General features: G+C 41.3%; 1 protein-coding gene across 1 annotated transcript; it reads right to left on the bottom strand.

Moving 5' to 3' along the window:
- Positions 1-98: 98 nt before the first annotated feature.
- Positions 99-18,697, bottom strand: zgc:64106 (uncharacterized protein LOC393348 homolog). Its single transcript, XM_012870727.3, has 6 exons — positions 18,434-18,697; positions 14,927-15,166; positions 8,468-8,557; positions 8,147-8,335; positions 4,532-4,641; positions 99-479 (listed from the first exon to the last, which is right to left on the bottom strand). Exons 1-6 carry the CDS (start codon positions 18,588-18,590, stop codon positions 300-302), a joined length of 966 nt encoding a protein of 321 aa, XP_012726181.2. The 5' UTR covers positions 18,591-18,697; the 3' UTR covers positions 99-299.
- Positions 18,698-20,043: the final 1,346 nt, after the last annotated feature.

Here is a 20,043-nt window from a genome sequence, read left to right as displayed (position 1 = left end):
GTGTAATTCTTGGGAGTTAACTCTCTGCTGATAATATTTTCTTTCATATGTAATCTGACACCATTTCTTCTTCACTCAAAGTCAAGAAAAACGTGTCAAAAGTTTTTAAGGCACTTTTATGTTCAGAGAAAAGGTTTTCTATTGATCAGAATTAGGCAGCACCATGGGAAACTTGGTGATGTGATATATTATCTGAGTTCATTCGGCAGGAAGCGGTGACTAAAACTGTCCCAAAACGGTCCAGCTCCCCACGTTATCTCACAGTGTTTCTGGTTCCCAGTCCTCGGTGAGCAGCCGCTTCAGAGCTTTGAGGTCAGCCTCTCGCAGATCTCAAAATCCTTCACAGCGAGGGCGGCGTCTCGAGCTAGAGGGGCAGGAAGGACCAGGGAGCAGTCGCTGTCGAAATACTTCCCAGTTACCCCTTCCAGTTCCTCGGACACGGCGCAGTAGATCGAGCTGACTGCCCCCTCTTCTGGTGACTGTGAGGGAGACAGTGGAGGGTTAAATGGGTAAACAAGCAGGGCCTGCAGACAGATAACTGAGACAGACGGGAGCAAATATGCAGCCTGGGAGCTGAACCATCTCTACCCTGACGGGTGTTTGTTACTTGTTGAGCTGGATAGGAATCACAGACATCAGAGCAACAGAGAAAAGGTTTAGGCTTGTCCAAAAGACAAAAAGATTTGCTATGGTTGTTTTTTTGTTAAAGCAGAAGTCCTGCGTTCCCAGATTTCTCAGTTGCCTAGAAACTGCCACAAACCTGAAAGAAATGGCTCTAAAAACTTTTCACACCCCTGTTAAAAACACCACATTTATTCTAGCAACATACATATAACTTGCAATAACCTGGGTGCAAAAGAGTGCGCATCATCACACTAATACTTTTTTTTAAGTACAATCAGCTTCAGCCTTCATTTTTATAATAATAATCATCTCTATTGTCATTGCAAAATACGTTCCAACAAAATGTGTTGTCTGCATTTAACCCCATCCCCTTGGGGAGCAGTGGGCTGCCACTGTGCGGCACAATCTGGTGTTAAGGGTCTTGCTCAGGGACCCAGAGTGGCAGTCTGTGGGAGTTGAACTCAGAACCTTCAGGACCCAAGCACAATGCTCTAACCACTAGGCCACCACTTCCTGACTTTCCTTCATGGAGAATGTGATGAGCCAGAAATAAAGTAAAATCGTTCTAGTTGGATGACGTTTGCTTATTTGCATCCTTTTGCTAAAGGTATCAATAGATCACATGGGTTCTTTGTGTGCATGTAAATGGTATGAGTCCGTAAAAGGTATGGGGAAACAAATAGATAAAGATGTATAGATAAATATAAAGTGTACATTCCTTTTTTTATTGGTCTTACAAAAATTCATATAAAGCCCCAAATTACTCGCACCTCTGGCAGATTTTAAAATCATATTCATTTGACCAAGTTTCTGTTTTTAGTAAAAATTTTGTACAAAATAATATTATTTTATGACATTTTATCAAAAAGTAGCATGTAGGAAAAAAAAATTCACACCTTCGTAATAAACCTTTTTTTCCAGCATTCCAGCAGTCAAAACTTTGTTAGAACTCTTTAACACCTATTTGCGGGTTTCCCGATTTGTCTTTGGTGACGAGCCTCAGATCTTTGAGGTTGGAGAGCCTCCCTGCCATCACCCTCATCTTTAGCTCCCTCAACAGATTCACGTCAAGATTCCTAAACATCAATATCCCTTCCAGTGAGAAGAAAGATGATGCTGAACTTGCCAGGAGTATGAAAATGTTAGGCTCAACCGTAAAAAGTAATTTTTGGTTGTGTGTTTATTTTATAGGATGTGTTAAGAAATGAAACATGTTTCCCTTGTATGGACATGAGTTAATCCAAGCGCTCTTAGGAGGAGAACATCTGTCTGAAGTGTTAAGCTTTTATGGGACAAAGCAGGAAATTCCAGCCAGATCAGCTAAATTACAGCAGAAGTGTTTAAATAGAAAGCGACGAGCCTGTCCAAGTCCGAGCGTCATCTAGACTGAAATGCTGTGGGGTGGCTAAAGCGTTTTCGCAACTTTATCAAAACACTTCAAAACTCCTCCATGAAGATGTGAGAGGTGGATGAGGCCACAACAGAGCAGGATAATTTCCAAGTTCTTAATTTGTCTTAAATAACAGAACAAAACAAAGCAAAGAATGATAATACAAATTTATTTTCTGCTATATGCTACATTACCTGACTTAAACCCTTGGTAAACTCCAGATAAGTTGTTAGTGCACTGGTGTGTATGTATGTATGTATGTATGTATGTATGTATGTATGTATGTATGTATGTACGTACGCATTATTATTATTATATTATTATTATTATTATTATTATTATTATTATTATTATTATTATTATTATTATTATTATTATTATAACAATAATAATAATAATAATATTGGCAATGTAGCAATAATAATTGCTTAATGCCAAGAAGAACCCAACAGATTTTAATTTAACAAGTGGAGTGCACTGGTATTTAAAACTCATAAAACAGAAAGTAGAACCAAAAACAAAGCTGTTTCCCAGTGACTGTACTTGGGAAATAATTTTCCATCATGTCAAGCTTATATTTTGAACGGTTCTGCATTTAGGGCTCCCGCTGACGGTCTTAAAATACTTTCATCTGCAAACCAGAGGAACAAAAGCTCCCTTCAACTCTATGGGTTAGAAAAATGATATAAGGACCAGAACTGTTAAGTGGGAATTAAAGACGTAATAACTTTCTGTTACTGCTTTAGCATTTAAAAGAGAAATGACCCTACTCTTGAAAACACACTAAAGAAATCCAAAACCAAATGCAAGCTAATATGTTAATGTATAACCCAGCTTTCTAGTCATAACTGTTATTGCCTGGGAGCTGCATATTTGGCTCACAACATTATGTTTCCTCCTTTGCAGCTGTTTTCTTTGGAACATTTTAGTTGGCAGACATCGTCGAGGCTTCCAGGATACATAGTGTTTACAGAAATTCCCCTTTAGGTTGTGCAGCCCATCTGCAATTAATGAATAACAGCTGCATCTTTTTGTCTCCCACTGAACTGTCAAAGCCGTATTAAATAATAAATATTTTTGGAGGCAGGTCACTTCTTCTTCAGGTTTGAACACTTTGTTGTTGCAAAAAAAGATGTTGCTCTGAAGAAAACCAGATTACTGTGGGTTCTGGGTTTAAACAAACAGAAGTAAATTACATACTTAATCTTTGACTTCTCGATTAAAAAGGAGAGGAAAAAAAAGTTCCTTTGGCACTTTAAATGTTTAAAAAAAACAGAAAGTTAAAGCAATATTTCATCATTCCTTATCCTTACATCTTGGAGATGTGAGTCATTTACAACAATAAGAGTTGTGAGGGAAGGCACTGGCTATGTTCTTGAATAAAGGCCGAATCAGCTGCTCTCATGCTGGGTTCATTTCTAAAATCTGTTCTGCTGTCAGACGGATAACCTCACACTGTCATGATTTGGGTTTTGGTTCATGTTTATTTATTTGATCAGCTATCAGGTTTTGGCTTCTTCAGCTTTTGTACTGTTTTAGGTTATCCGGTCTATGTTTATTGTTTTGGTTAAGTAGCTTATTTCTGCCTCTGGGTTTATTTCTGTTTTCAATTCCAGTTTAGCCTTTTTACTTCATCAGTTATTCTGGTCCCTGTATTAGTTCTGATTTTAGTTCTGTGATCTAGTGTCCTGTCAGTTCTGTATTGCTCCCGCCTTTGGTTAATTACTTTCAATTCCGCTCACCTGTTTATCCGTCTATTTAAGCCTCACTCCCTCCTTAGTTAGTTGTCGGGTCGTCGTCAATCATACCATGCGTGCATCCCCTGTTTCCTGGTAAGAGCTCCCAGCGTCTTGATTCCGTTTTTGTTACACGTTTTGTATTTTTCTGCCCAGTTTTCTGTTTGCCTGTCAAGTATCGTCTGGATGTCTGCCTTACCCTTTTTTTGGATCCTGTCTTTTTGCCTGTTTTCATTCCCTCTAATAAATCTCCGTAAAGAGCATTCTTAGTGTGTTGGTTGAATTCCAGATTCATCATCCATCAGCTGTGCAGTTATACAGCCATTCATGGTTCTGTTTTATTCTGATTATTGACTGCTGATCTTGGACTTGATTGGTTCCAGATATCCCATGTCTGTCGTGTGAGTACCCGCCACTTGATAAGCATTGATGTGACCGGGGATGATATCTTTAGCATAGTTTCAAAATATCACTAAGTGACTATAACAAACTATGCACAAATAAATCTTTGCACGCTTAAAACCATGTGATCTGGATTCAAACGAAACAGGAGGAAATTCGGTATTTCACACTGGAACCACATGTTTTTCCTTTAGTGAATGTGTTTTGTAGCAACTCCAGCTTCAGCTAGTTGAGGGTAAACCTGGTTTTCGTCCCGTATCCTGGATCTGAGAGACATTGGTGTAACAGAATGATACAGTCGAACTAAACCAGTGCGTTGGTGTTTTAAAATCGTCGTGGGAGTGACTGTGCGTGGAAAAAAATGAGACAATGCTCTCACCTTAAAAAAGAAAAACCCAATGAAGTTAAATGGGTAACGTAGCCAGAATGGATAGTGCCGCATCACCTCCGTCATGACAACACCGGGATGCACGGAGTTGGCGGTGACACCTGTTAGGACACAAGGAAACAAAGAAGCTCTAAATATCAACTTGGATTGTATGGAAGTTTGGAACACTACAAACTTGGAAGCAGGAAGTGTCAGTGAGAAATCTACACACACTCACAATGGACATAATTATTTTTGCTTAAAAGCAGGGCTTTGAACCGATTTTTTTCCCCAATCGGTTCGTTACGAACAGAAACCGAATTATAACGTTTCCAGTTATGAGTTCCACCAATAAATTGACGTTCCCGAACTGGTTAGAACAAATAAATACTGTTCCCGGAACGGTTAATTTCGTTCCTTTCGTTTGACAAATATAGCTATAGATATTGTGTTTGGAATGAGCGTTTTACTTAATGATGGTTCGTAATTTACCTCTTATTTAAGATGTGTAGCTCTAGTGGAGACACCGCTGTCTCTCCATTCAGTCAGCGAATGTGTGATGTGATGTCACACAGGAAGTGAACCTCAGCCGTCATGGTAACGTGCGCAGGAAAATAAGTCGTTTTTTTATTTTTTAGTTAATTAGGCAACGAAAACTTTGAGGAACGAAATAAAACCGGCATTAACCGGTTACCATTATTTTTAAATAAGTTTTCCAGTTCCAGAACATAAAAAATAATAACGTTTCCGGTTTCGTTTCTGTTCCCTGTAAAATACAAAAAGTTCCCGGTTTTCGTTTTCGTTCCTTGAACCGGTTCAAAGCCCTGCTTAAAAGGAACATATGCTTTTTAATGCTTTCCTTTTCACATTTAAATCAATCAGTTGTGGTCTATATAAAGTGGAACTGCGATGATTTGGTCTGAATTCCTCGTCATTGTTGCCCCACAGCTCGTTTTTTTACATCTGTTTTGAGGTTTGTCTGAGAGCAACTCGTTTTGGTGCCGTCCCTTTAAATCTACGGTAGGCACTTCACTCCCCAACCCCCCTGCAATTCGCAGAGCCTTCCACTCCACACAGTTTGGCCATTTTTGTAGAGGAAAGAATAATGAATTCATCACAATTATTCACTCTTAATGTGACATGGTAGAACTAATTCAAAATGTTGGGTTTCCAGGTAAACCCTCACAAATCAGCCTAAAGGTACGTTCACACCGAACGCAATCAAGGCGAACGGAGCAAGTGATTTATACGTCATCTGTATGTAAAGGATTATTCAGGAGCGAATTAACGGTCCGCAATGTGAATAGACCGATTAAAATACATCTGAACTGTTCTGTAAACTTGAGTCACGTTAAAGGTGCTCCTCGTCCAGTTATTTACGCCCTAAAATATGTTTTAGACAGTACAGTGAGGCTATATTTGTACTGAGATATGATGGATTTACTGACTGAGGACGGCTTTAGTTCACCGCCCAGCGGGTGAGCTGCTGCCCCCGACGCAGGGCAGAAGCTCCTCATGCTGGGTCCGGGAAAGACGCCAGCGCCGCTGGAAGCGTTCATCATCCAGACGCAGCTACAGGTGGTGGAACTCGCTGAACCGGCGCGTGCCGCTGCGTCTCTGGAGGATCTGGTTGACCCAGGGGTGCTGACGCCGTTGTTCAGCTTTCCACATTACACACAGCACCGTCACTCGCTCGTTAAAATCCATCTCCTCCACGGTGAGCTCAACAGACAGGAGGAACCGGCATAGAAGGTTGTCCTTCTTCTTCTTTTTTTTTTTTTTTTTTCCACTGTGTCTCAAAAACTGCTGGTGTCATAATCCCCATGGGTTTGATTATTTTTGGAAGCTCCCTGGAGATCCTGCAGTCTGTTTGTCTTTCCTCCTCGACCATCGTTCAGCCTGAGATCCTCGGTTCAGAATTAGTTAATATTTATTCTGGCATCTGTTGGATTTGGTTTCTGTCTGGTTAGCCGATGTTCTTATTATTTCTGTTATCTGCCCTTAGTTCAGTTTGGGTTTTGCCCCCATTCTGGCCATTGTCCTTTTCCCCGATAGATTCTGTTATTTCCCCTGCAGCTATAAGTTCTTTATTCCCCTTCTCCTGCAGCCTAATTGTCTCTCAGTTCACTGGTGTCTCATTGCTCTGCCTATTGTCCCTTCTTTCATAAGTTCAGCCAGCTCTATCATCCAGATTGTCAGATCCTCGGTCTTCACTCGTCATCCTACCCTGTTCTGGTCGGGTCCCTGTCATGTTTCTGCTTCTTGTCATCCAGTAAAACAGTAAGTCTTCACTGGGCGATGTCCGAGCTCTTGTCTGCGTTCTGGTCCAACCAACTGAAATCTGACAGCCGGCAGCTAAAATCCCCCACACCATGATGCGTGTTTCAGGAGGAGAACTGGTCTCTGGTCCAAGTTCACCACTTTTGGTCTGACATGCACAAACAACACACAACAGTTAATGACCAAAATCTTCTTATTGCTCCTAATTTGTTTATTTTCTGTCCCCCTGTGGTACTGGGCCATCTTTCTTCTCCACGTACAGACTGGATTCAGACTGTCCTCAGGTTGTGGAGGAAATTTCTTAAACACTGGAGAACCGCTTCCTTACCGACATCAGTAACCTACCGTTCCTTTAGGCAGCTTCCTGCTTTCCCTGCAAGCTGATTGATAAGTAAGGGCCGTATCATGACCAATGGTATCAGTGCCTTTCACAAATCCAATGATGAAGTTTCAGGTTACAAAATCTACAATAAATCTGTACAGCCATACCAACACTTGTGACCACAATCCAAGCTTTTTCTTTTAATCTGATTTTTACTTATTTCCTTTTTGAAATTACCATTTTATCTTTCACTGACTCCTATATGATGTGTTTATTTATTCATTTGAACACAATGAAAATAAAGCAATACAGTAATTTAGAATGAGCATCAGATAGTTTTTTTTTTTAGATTTTGTTGTTTCCTGGATCATGCATTCTTCAGTTATTTTTCCTTATACTGTTTGTTTCTATATCTTACTTTTCTGGACCGGTTATTGTGTGAGTTATTTAATAGGCTCTTGATTTTGTCCTGTTTATTTGGTTAGATTTCTCCCTGTGTTTTCTCCCTGTCTGTCATAAAGAAAGCAAAAAGCTTGGCAAAAAGACAAATACTTTGCGTGGTGGAAGCCAGCCTTTTTCATCGTAAGATTATTTCATTTTTCTGTGAAAACCTTGGCTAGCTGCAGCCGTGGGCCGCCATGACCCCTGGGCCACACCTTAGATACCCCTGATCTGAGTACCTTACATTTGTTTAGTGCATTGACTAGCAATCAAAACAACAGAGACGTTTTTCATGGTTTCTTAGTTCTGTGACTCTCATCATGGTGCTGCTTTAGGTTTGTCTGGGAGCTCTGCTTCATCATTGGTAATCTGAGCCAATTTTTAGAAAGTGGAAACATCTTTTAAAACTAATCCCACCGTGTTTCTAAAAATGTAAAAAAAAAAAGAAAAAAAAAGTTAAATTAAACACTAACAAGATAGTGTCAAACAAAAGTATCAGCCCTGAATGTCCCACATTCACAAGTAAATTAGCTCTATCATTACGATAGCTATCCGTTTGAATAGAACGACAGACTTTGCCCCACCTGTGCCCTGTAACCTTCGTGCCAGCTCATTGGTGCAGATGATGTTGTGCAGCTTGGTGTGATTGTAGACTTGATCCATGCGGTACACAAGGTTCTGGCCGTGAAAGTGAGAGAAGTCCACTTCGCCCCGTTTGTGGTTCAGCGAGCTGACGGTAACGATGCGTGCCGGAGCTGAGCGCTTTATGAGGTCTAGAGCAGAGAGCAAGCACACAAGGGGGATCGAATAAACCAAAGAGAATGAGATCTAGAGGCGATCTCACAGGAAATAAGCTGCATGAGCTGCAGTTGGCCATGATATCGTTGCAGAGAAAACACACCTACCCAGCAGCAGGTTTGTGAGCAGAAACGGTCCCAGATGATTGGTGGCAAAAGAAGCCTCAAACCCATCTTTGGTCATCTGTTTGGGCAAACCTGCCATCAACAGTAAGAAAAACACACAGAAAACAAATATAAAGTTTTACTCTTACATTTTTACTCCTCTTTCTCCTAACTGCATACACTTTAATTGTTTCCAGATTTTGTCACCTTCCATACTTGCCGTGGCCAAAACTGTGCACAGACGTGTCCCCACATATATTAAACCAAATTTATTATATAAAGATGCTTTCCATTCATAAAAGTGTGTTCCTTTACAGATGGTGCCCCTTATAGCAGTATGAATGCTCTGAACACAATGTGACACAGTCCTCGCTATCAATTTGATTCACAGTTTAGGAGACTTCTTTGTACCTGAACAACATCTGGATGAGGTCGTCCTACACGGCTGGCAGGACCCAGCTCAGGTGAGACTGAAACGCCTGACCTCCTGGTTTCCCTTTGCAATGCTGGTGTCAGTTCAAAAAGAATCGCCCTGGTCGATCTAAACCGGCTAGTGAGCCACTCATGTGCCAGCATATGTACAGGAATATTTACAGTTTACACGTGTCTGAGGTTATTTCCTTCATTTTTGAGGTCTGTAACGACATTTTTTTGAGGACAAAAGGTAACTTCTTTGTAGGGGCTTAAACCATAAAAGCTCAACCTCATGAACGAACGTTGGGTTTGAATACTGAATGGAGTTATATTTCAGTGCATTTGGGTGAATTTTAGCAATTACACTGCAAAAACGGAACATAAAATAAGTAAAATGTTCTTAAAATTAGTGTATTTGTCCTTGATTTGAGCAGGTAGATAAGATTATCTGCCAATAAAATTAGTATTTTTACCCCTAAAATAAGATAATTAGACATCCTGCCCTTGGAATAAGATGATGGAGATGAGTTGTTCCTATTTTAAGTGCCAAAATCTTATTCCATTGGCAAACAATCTTATTTACCTGTTCAAATCAAGGACAAATACATTAATTTTAAGAACATTTTACTTATTTTAGGTTCCGTTTTTGCAGTGTAGTTATTGTCGACTGAAAAAGTTTGCATGGCTGTTGCACATTTCACGGCAGGTGAAATGTTTGTGTGGATTCCAGCACACTTTCACGCACTGTTCCTTTTTATACATCCTGAGTTGTGGGTTAATCCTTTTTGTGTGTAGACATGAGGTCCCTGGTGAGTACAATCAACAAAATGCAGAGCAGTTTGGGGAGAATCAAATCAAACTGAGATGAAAGATCTAACAGAAATATGTTGAAGTGTACAGAACATAAGCAGTATAAACTCAGAAAATAAAACTAAGAAAAGAACAAATATTGAAACACTGTGTAAACAATATTGAACATAGAGAAATGAACTGAATGGAGACACGAAGAATATGACAAGAAGGGAATTATCCAAAAGAAAAACAAAATGCACACCCTAGAGGGGTGTGACATCCTGCCACAGATTCTCAGTTAGCTTTAGTTCTGAACTTTGACTGAGTCACTCTAACACATAAATATGATTTGATTTAAATCATTCCATGCCTTGTGTTCAGATCCATCCATCAACTTTGACCAGGTCCTCTGCAGCGGCCATCACTATGGTTACCCATGGAGATGCTGCGCTCATGCTGACTTGCAGTATTTAGTTCTGATTGCTTTCTCTTAACAACAGCACTTTTATCAACTCCTTCTCATAAATACTAAAGTTTTAGACTAACTGACATCCTGTTAATAGATTTTTCCACCTGAGCTGTGGTTCTCAGCAGCTACTCCAGAGTTACCGTGAGCATCTTGGCTACTCTCTGATCAGCGCTTTCCTTGTACAGCCTGTCAGCTGAGGTGCACAGCCATGTTGGCAGCTGTGTCGTATTCTTTTCATCTGATGGACAGAACAGTGCACCGTAAGAGGTTTTGGAGATTATTTCAAAAAGAAAACTACAGACAAATTTATCCGGTCTGACTTTTAGTTGGAGTTTACAGGTACGTATTGTATCCCATTTCAGTTCAAGCAAATTTTATTTAGTTTGTTTCTATTTTATGTATTTGTTAATAATCATATCCAATTCTGTTAAATGTTTTAGGAATATTGTTCATCCACATGCAGGGTCATGGGGGGGGGGGGGGGGGGGGGCTGGGGCCTATCCCCACCGGTCATTGGGGGAGACGCGGGGTAAACCCCGGACAAGTTGCCAGTACGTCATAGGGCAACACAGAGACACACGAGACAAACAACCATGTAAACACTCACTCATACTGTAAGTGAGGCCAATTTGGACAGAACGGTTAATCTAACAGTCGTGTTTTTAGACTGTGGGAAGAAGCCGGAGAGAACCCACGCATACACAGGGAGAACTAAAAGAAAGTATCAATGTACTGCAAGTCAAAGGCCTTTTTAAATATATGCCTCTTGAGTTTGGCTTTGAATAAGAGTAGGTCTGTGATGGAGCGTAACTCATAGAGAAGACTATTCCACGATATTGGACCAGCCACTGAAAAAGTGCTGTTTACACTTAGAACAAGGCCCCTCCAGCAGATATCGATCAGCAGACCACAAAGCTCTTCTGGGCCGGTGGGTTTTCAAAAGTTCATTTAGATAAGATGTTACAAGGACATTCAGTGCTTTAAAAACAAACAGGAATTTAAACTGTATCCTGAACTGACCCGGGAGTGCAGAGATGGAAAGGAAAGGAGGGATGTGTTCATGTTTACGTAAGCTGGTTGAGAGGCTGAGAGGCATGCGGCAGAATGTTTTACAAGCTGTAAACAGGAGATGAAAAACTGATTGATACACAATGAAAATAAAGCATTACAGTAATTAAGCATTACAGTAATCAGCTCCAGATCACTGCAGCTGAGAAATGAGTATTTTGGACAACAGACAAAACTGAAAACAAGCTGAAAGAAGTGCAATCAAGCCATGAGGACAAATCAGGGAGCCGTTGCTATTAAGTCAAGCTCCCTAGACAACCAGCATTCACTCTGAACCTACTGCTCCCAACCGGGTGCCCCGAAGTGAACCAAACTGACACAGAGGCACAGACAGGTTTGGTTAGGGATCGAAAGTCATATGGTTTATTTAAAATGGTTTTACTGTTTTATTTTAAGCTATGACCAAAGTAAAAGCCCTGGAGCTAACGGGCATAGCTTCCAATAGCATTAACCAAGCTTTGCTGATGTGTTTTTATGGTTATGGAAAACTTTATTTCCATAAGGGTTTTATACACCTATTAGCTTCTCGCACAACATTAGTGCTACTATCGAGTCAACACAACCAGGGTTCATTTTAAACATAATGCTTGTTTTTCTTTAATTATTACAAACATATAATTATTGACATTTTGTTATTTAAACGGAACAACAACCATACATCCAGGCACGTTACACAAAATTAGGAAGGCACTAACAACCAAAGTAGTCTGCAGCATCCAAAGACATAAATTTGAACGAGTTTGTGCTCTCACTTATTATGTGCAGCAGTAATTAGTCACATAGCCATACAGCCATACATGAAACCATAATGCTTGTTTTCGTTTCACTCTGCCGTCTTTCGATAGTGCTATAAGCGTTATTACCGCATTAATAGCGAAGATTAATGTTGATTTAACGGTTATTTGTATAACTTAAGGGTTAGCCTATCAAGCGACCCCTAGCTTCCCGGAAGAATAATTGCATTAATAAAATCGAGTGATCTAAAGGCATTGATTCTTACTGAGCAAATAATTCTTTAAAATGTTATTTTCTCAAATGATAATTTGTTTAGGGTTAGGGTTAATTGCATTGTGAATGGGTTGAAACATATAAAAATGTTGTTTCAAAGTAGTTGAGCTAATTTGATCTCATTCCACATTCTTTAAGATGGACTTTGGTTCTCTAACTTGGATCTTCAGTGAACCTAAGATTCACTGAATCATTCTGATGATGATTTTCAGCCAGTTTATTTAGGGACACCAGAGTAAAGTGGGCTGAAGGAAAAGCTTGGCTCAGGTTTCAGATGGTTGCTTATAAATGTATCATTTTCCTTCCATTTCACATGCATGCACTATCTTGTGTTGGCCAAACACATGGCATTCCATCGTGACCGTCCAAATATAATGGACCATCGAGGTGGAATGTTTAAAATGTGGAACAGGTCAAGACAAAGGGACAGTCCTGCAATCACTCCCCACGATTCCACCCAACAGATCACCTCCACCTCCTCCCCAGTGACAACTCTTTTCATTCATGAGAGAGATGTTAACAAACTCTTCAGAAGACAGAACCCCAGGAAAGCTGCTGGACCAGACTCTGTCTCTCCATCCACCCTAAAGCACTGTGCTGATCAGCTGTCTCCAGTGTTCACAGACATTTTTAACACCTCCCTGACGACATGTCACGTGCCAGCCTGCTTCAGATCCCCCGTCATTATCCCTGTTCCCAAGAAGCCAAGGACCACAGGATTTAATGACTTTAGACCCGTCGCTCTGACCTCTGTGGTTATGAAGTCCTTTGAGCGCCTTGTGCTTTCACACCTAAAAGAAATCACTGACCCCCTCCTGGACCCCCTACAGTTTGCCTACAGAGCCAACAGGTCTGCAGACGACGCTGTCAACCTGACCCTCCACTACATCCTCCAGCACCTGGACACTGCAGGAACCTACGCCAGGATCCTGTTTGTGGATTTCAGCTCTGCCTTCAAGACAATCATCCCAGCTCTGCTTCAGGAGAAGCTCTCCCATCTGAATGTACCTGACTCAGGTGGATTACAGACTTCCTGTCTGACAGGAAGCAGCACGTGAAGCTGGGAAAACATGTCTCCGACTCACAGCTCATCAGCACTGGTTCACCCCAGGGCTGTGTTCTTTCTCCTCTGCTCTTCTCCCTGTACACCAACAGCTGTACCTCCAGTCACCAGTCTGTCAAACTCCTGAAGTTTGCGGACGACACCACTCTCATCGGACTCATCTCTGATGGAGACGAGTCTGCCTACAGGTGGGAGGCTGACCATCTGGCCACCTGGTGCAGGGAGAACAACCTGGAGCTCAACGCTGTAAAAACAGTGGAGATGGTTGTGGACTTCAGGAAGAACTCAGCCCCACCTACCCCCATCACCCTCTGTGACTCCACCATCGACACTGTGGAGTCTTTCCGCTTCCTGGGAACTATCATCTCCCAGGACCTAAAGTGGGAGCTGAACATCAACTCCCTCACTAAGAAAGCCCAACAGAGGTTGTACTTCCTGTGGCAGCTGAAGAAATTCAACCTGCCAAGGACAATGATGGTGCACTTCTACTCCTCCATCATTGAGTCCATCCTCACCTCCTCCATCACCATCTGGTACGCTGGTGCAACCGCTAAGGACAAGAGCAGACTGCAGCGTGTCATCCGGTCTACAGAGAAGGTTATTGGCTGCAATCTTCCATCTCTCCAGGACCTGTACGCCTCCAGGACTCTGAGGCGTGCAGGGAAGATGGTGGCTGATCCCTCGCACCCCAGTCACAGACTATTTCAATAACTTCCCTCTGGCAGGAGACTGCGGTCCATCAGGACCAAAACCTCACGCCACAAGAACAGTTTTTTCCCATCTGCTACCAGCCTTATGAACAAGGCCAAGAGCCGCCCGTGAAACTGGACACTGTCTCTTTCCCCCGTTCAGGACTTACAAGCTTCTGCGTTACATTAACGAACAGTTTACTGAGTGTATATAGCTTCTGTATATATATCCATTCTACTTTTTATTTTATTATTTTTGTCTGCACCATCAACACCAAGTCAAATTCCTTGTAAGTGCAAACCTACTTGCCGATTAAACTTGATTCTGATCTGATTAAGTTCAATGGGGGTTTCCTGCAGCTACCAAAGCACATTTCCAAACTGAAGCCTCCCTCCCTCACTTACTGTTGTTTTAGTAAGAAACTTTCAAAGTGAATTCTGGGGGGGGAAAGTCAAACTCGGATGCTTATCACAAAGGTTCAGAGACACATGGAGCCATTTTCCACCATCCTCATTACTTGTTAACTGGAAACATTTTGTTTGTTAGTCTGCAGTGCTCTTGCCAAGAAATGAAAATGAGTGAGTAGTATTTTTTTTGTGTTCTTCAAGTATTGAGTGTCAGTGTTCCTTGTTTCTTTTGTGGAAACTGCATACTTCGGCTTTCACATGCCTGACAGATGTGACATATCAAGCAAAAAAAGCTATTTAGTTTTTTTTCCCACTTTCCTAATAGTCCGCAACTCTTTGATTTACAGATATGCTTAACTTGTATGAAGCTCAAAAAGCTTATGTTGGTTAACGGCTGGTTCGGCGTCCACATCTACAAATGTTACAAAGTCCGCTGTGAGATTGTGGTTGCCCAATCCGACCCGAGTAAACATGGATTTTGCTTGTGTAGTGTAAATGTTCTTTTTTTCTATTTTTTATTTATTTATTTATTTTAAAAAGGCCTGTGTCACCTGATACTGCTGCATTGTTTACAAGTATGTGGAGCGCTTTCTCTTCCTCGAGAATCCTCTTCGCAAACGCTCTGACCGAATCCATGGAGGAGAGGTCTACAATGCGCAGATGGACGTTGGTGTTTCCTGTAATTCCCTTGATTTCATCAAGGGCTGCTTTGCCCCGGGACTCGCTTCGGCATGCCAAGATGACGCGCGCCCCACGCCGTGCAAAGTCCATGGCGATGAACTTCCCAATACCTAGCAGAGTGAAGGGACAGAAGAAAAAAAAAAAGCACATTTTACAGTCAGGAAAAAAGGTCAAATAATGAAAAAGAGCTTTTAAAAGAGAAGAAAACCTAAACTCATTTCTGTTTGTCACAGTTACCTTACCAAAGTATTCATATCCCTTGAATATATTTACTTAGCATCACATGGCAACCAGATAACTCATTATTGGAGATTTTGTGTGACTGATGAACACAAAGTTCAACATAAACTGTGAAGCTGAGGGGAAATGATGCATGGTTTGTGCATTTGTGTTGAGCCCTCTTTACCCTTGTAGAATAGAGTAGAATCCATCGGTGTGTAATTTAATCTACAACCCATACAATATGGATAAAACTGTTCTGTGATGACCTCAGAAGTTTAATGGAGAACATCTGGGAAACAACAGCAGCATGAAGACTGAGGAAAACAGCAAACAGGTCGAGGTTAAAGTTGTAGTGAAGTTACCAGCAGGTTTAGGTCAAACCAATCTCTCAAACTTCTAGCATCTCCCAAAGACACGGCCGTCCATCAGAGCACACCAGCTTGACCAAAAGAGCCTTAAGAAGAGCAGCGGAGAGGCCCAAGGTTACGCTGGAGGAGATGTAAAATACCAACGATGATCTTCTACAACCAGTGCTATAATTGGATGATGTGGAACAAACCATGTTGATATGTTAAAATGGCCAAGTGACAACTAGCAACATCTGGCAGATTTCTTTATGAACATGTATTTATATTGGTTCCCTTTTTATTCCTAGTGATAATAATTTATCTGTGGCAACAATGGAGAACTGATATTTACAAAACACTGTTTTCAGTCTTGCAAAGCTTGAGCTGTTTGGCAAAGAATCTGCAAAATCTTCAGCTTTTTTGGCATAGTAATAACCTAACAGGCTTGCAGCAGTATTTGCAGCAAAAGGTGTTTTTTTTTTTTAAACAAACTATTGACTCGGGGGTTGAATACAAATGAATGCCACAATTTTCATGTATTATTTGTTAAACCTTTTTGAAACCATGTATCTCTTTGTTTCCGCTTCACAATTATGTGCTACTTTGTGTCGGTCTGCCATAAAATCCCATAACATAAGTTGTAATTTGTGGCGGTAACACGACAAAATGAAAAGTAAAAACTGTGCACACACACACAGTTTCCTCTTGTAACTTCTCTGCAGTTGTGGTCTCCCTTTGAAAGTAGGACTTTAGCCAGGTGGCAAACAAACAGCCCAAAATGTTTATCCAGATCAAAGGCTGGATAAGATTCCATTGCAGGCCATTTTGGGAATACCAAGTGTGTGCGCTGGAGTTCAATGGCAGCAGAGATGGTGAAAGTTGGATTTTCAGCCGCACACTTTGTAAACAAATGAACCTTTTTTTTTCTTCTCTTAATGAGATACGTTATCTTCATGAAATTTATTTACATGGAAGACGACATTATATATATGTCATTTACACCACAAATATAACAGCTTTTTTAACATTAAGAAAAAAAAAATACCGCCACAGCTGATCTTCAGCTACCCTGGCACCTACGGATCTTAGAGGAAAGTGATTTTTACATTTAAGACAAGAAATTAAACTGCTGAAACGCATGCAACTTGGCATAAATTCAGACAGGTTAGCTCTGAGAGGAACAACCTTGACTGACTGGCAGGATGAGTGGCGCTGCCAAGAATTCCTAACTTGCTCTCAACTATATCTTAAGTCAGCCGCTGATCCAAATGACCTTCAGGTAGAGTACAATAAGATTGTGCAATGTCTTTATCTACCGTGTTGTGTTGTAAAGGCCATAATATACCAGCATTTGTTTTGTTATACTATGTGAAAAAGTCCTGTCAAGGTCAGGAGATAATATTTTTCTTGAGGAGGGAACAGCCTTCACCCCATTTGCTTTCACTTACTCATCAGATGAAACATCTTCATCATACAGGAACGATTACACTCCATTGTGGAAATAATCTGCAGTGGTTTGATATAGCACCAGTTTGATCAATATGAACAGCTTGACATTTATTTTATTACGATGAAACAGGACTCAGCTCCAGCTACAGGTTTTGCTCTCCGCTGACGTTGTCTCCTTATCTCCTAACGCAGTGCTGTGATCCCAGACCACATGAGACACAGCAAAGCGTGGGTCCTAAGACCGTCTCGATGTCAAAGAGAACACCGTCTTCCCATTTGTTCGTCCAGGGGCTCCGTGACCTAAATGTCCCTGCGATTGTGCTAATCTTTGAACGGAAACTCTTAGGAGTTGTTGTTTTAGTGCAGCAACTGATTCACGGCTGCGATGAACGCAAGTCGAACTCTTCTCCAGAACAATGAGGGGAAACTAGGTCCCTGCCTAGAGATCAGATGGCAGATATTTATTAATACTTCAAGCCTCACAGAGAAAACAGTTGTTTAATAGCCAACATGTTGGCTGGATACAGCTTTAATTAGTCATTCTCCAGATTTAAAAAAAAAAGTTCATTACTAAATGAGTTACATTTTAACCCTTTTTTAAATCATTAAACTCTTTCTGGTTATCTGGATTATCTTCCAGTGTATATAAAAAAAGAACTGGTTTGTGACTGAGACAAATACAATGAAATAGTTACACATCTTTAAAGTGCATTCCAAGGTGTCATATAAATATTTGCTTTGTTAACGGAAGCTAAGATAAAAATAGGTGTCGAAACGTTTTCAGAAAGAACTGAACGAAAGTCCGGTTGCCCTCCATTCAAGCCTGTTTGCTGTTGCGATGAGCCTTATAACTGAGAATTTACACAGGCATCAGATATACTTTTAAATGATAAAAGTATCCCAGCTTGCTTACAAGTTTGACTAGAGCATTATGTTGTAACCTAAACAGATATTCTTGCTCCAAGACAAAACAAAAAACAAAGCCTCACGGGACTTCTGAGGATTTATTAAGTTGAGATGAAATGCTCATTTTTAACTCAGTCCCCTTTAAAACCAATGCAAGTGGACGTTTTTCAGCAGGCTGGTGTGCCAAATCTATTTCTGGGTGATCCTTTTGTCTTATCGGCGACCCCACTCGAAGCAAACGATGACAAGTGGGCCACGTTGCTTTGAAATTGTGCCTTTATGACAAAGGGAATAAATGCACTGTTTGAAAATGATGGTGAGCACTTGTTGATTGAGCGCTGCAGATGTGGAAAAATAGCTACGCTGTTATAAATAAAACTGTTCAAAGCATGCTGTGCTGGTAATAGGCACACCGCCCCGCATATTAACAATTCCCATCTGAAGTGAACCGACCTGTATTGGCTCCTGTCACTATGGCAGTCTTGCCTGTGAGACGCACGGCGCAGGCTTGTGGATCCCAGCGCGCTCTGCGCTGCAAGCGCACGACAAGAGCCAGCAGCGCAGACAAGGCAGCCCAGAGAGGATGGCAGAACACGTCCATGAAAACCATATTCCCAGTCAGAGTGGAGCTGTCATCAGAAAGAAAATGACAGAGCAATGCTGAGGCAGCTGAAAGTTTCAGAAGTGTATAGTTCAAGTGAGAAGGTGGAGGAGGAGGGGGAGGAGGAGGAGGAGGAGGAGGAGGAGTGCCCAAATGAGAAGAAAGCAGCTGCAAATGCCGGTTAGAGATGGCGGCTTATTGCAACAGAGGGAATTATACTTATGACTTCACGTTATAGCGCTGCATTGCTTCTGTGGAAATTACTACAAGTACAACAATACACACTGTAACGTTGGGAGGGGGGTGGGGGGGGGGGGGGTAGTATCACTGAAGGTCAGGTGATATGACACCCCAGTGCGCTTGCAACACTGGAACAGAGTCATGCTAAAACACAAAATTGTGTGTGTGTGTGTGTGTGTGTGTGTGTGTGTGTGTGTGTGGTGGCTGGGGATACACATCTGTTCTCAATTCAGCGTACGGCACAGAACGTTTTTAGCACATGCTGAGGCTACACGAATTAGTTCTGTCAGTGTGGCGGGGTAAAAGTTTGCATGGTTTCCCCTTAGATTAAAGGAGTTTGGTTTGGATGAGACAGAAGCACGATATGTGACAGAGCACTTAATTGTGACCTCAAAGACCCTGCGGTTGCTTGGGGTGAAGCTTGACTTTGCTCTAATGAGTGACAGATTATGACTTTATGGCAGGGCAAACGGACTAATCTCCCAACTGATTGGTCATGATAAGACTAAACCGTGTCCAAAGGCAGCTTCATGTTTCTCCAAATTCAATTTCAATAAATTCATTAGGAAAGATTCATAAACTGAAGCCATTGTGCGGTGCAGCAGAACAAAAAAATCATCCAGTAATATTCCTCAGCAATCCAATTTATTATAGTTAAACTAACCCCAAATATGATCACATTTAAATAAGTCAGATTCAGAATAATAGCAATAATAGCAGTCTGTGCATTGAATCTCCACCGTCATATTGACAGAGTGAAAAACCTACACACTACAAAAAAACATCACATGTGCACCCCACCCCCCACCACCCCAACTTCTTTGAACCACTCTTTGATTAAACTTTATCATTCAGTTTCAATCGTCTTTCAGCACGCCCCAGCTTCATTTGACGACATTTTTCCACTCGACCTTGTAAATGTTCTCAAATCAGGTGGGCAACATTGCAGGATTTCAAAGTTGTTGTTTTTAGGGACCTTTACATTAGGACTTCCTGATAGAAAGTTCAAATTATATCATCTATCATAAAATCAAAAACCAGCACCTGTTGGTTTAAGAAATGTTATTTTGTAACATGGTTTTTTTAATTTAGCTCCAACCATCTTCCCATCAACCCTGACCAGCTCGCTTGTTCCACCTGTAGAGATGCATCCCTACAACATGATGCTCCCACCACCATGTTTCACCACAGGGATGGTGTGTTTTGGCCTGAGCACCTTCCC

The sequence above is a fragment of the Fundulus heteroclitus genome, chromosome 20 (genome assembly GCF_011125445.2).
Source record: "Fundulus heteroclitus isolate FHET01 chromosome 20, MU-UCD_Fhet_4.1, whole genome shotgun sequence".
Classification (NCBI taxonomy): domain Eukaryota; kingdom Metazoa; phylum Chordata; class Actinopteri; order Cyprinodontiformes; family Fundulidae; genus Fundulus; species Fundulus heteroclitus.
The sequence above is the reverse complement of the archived record's forward strand: the minus strand, read 5'-3'. Positions and strand labels throughout refer to the sequence as shown.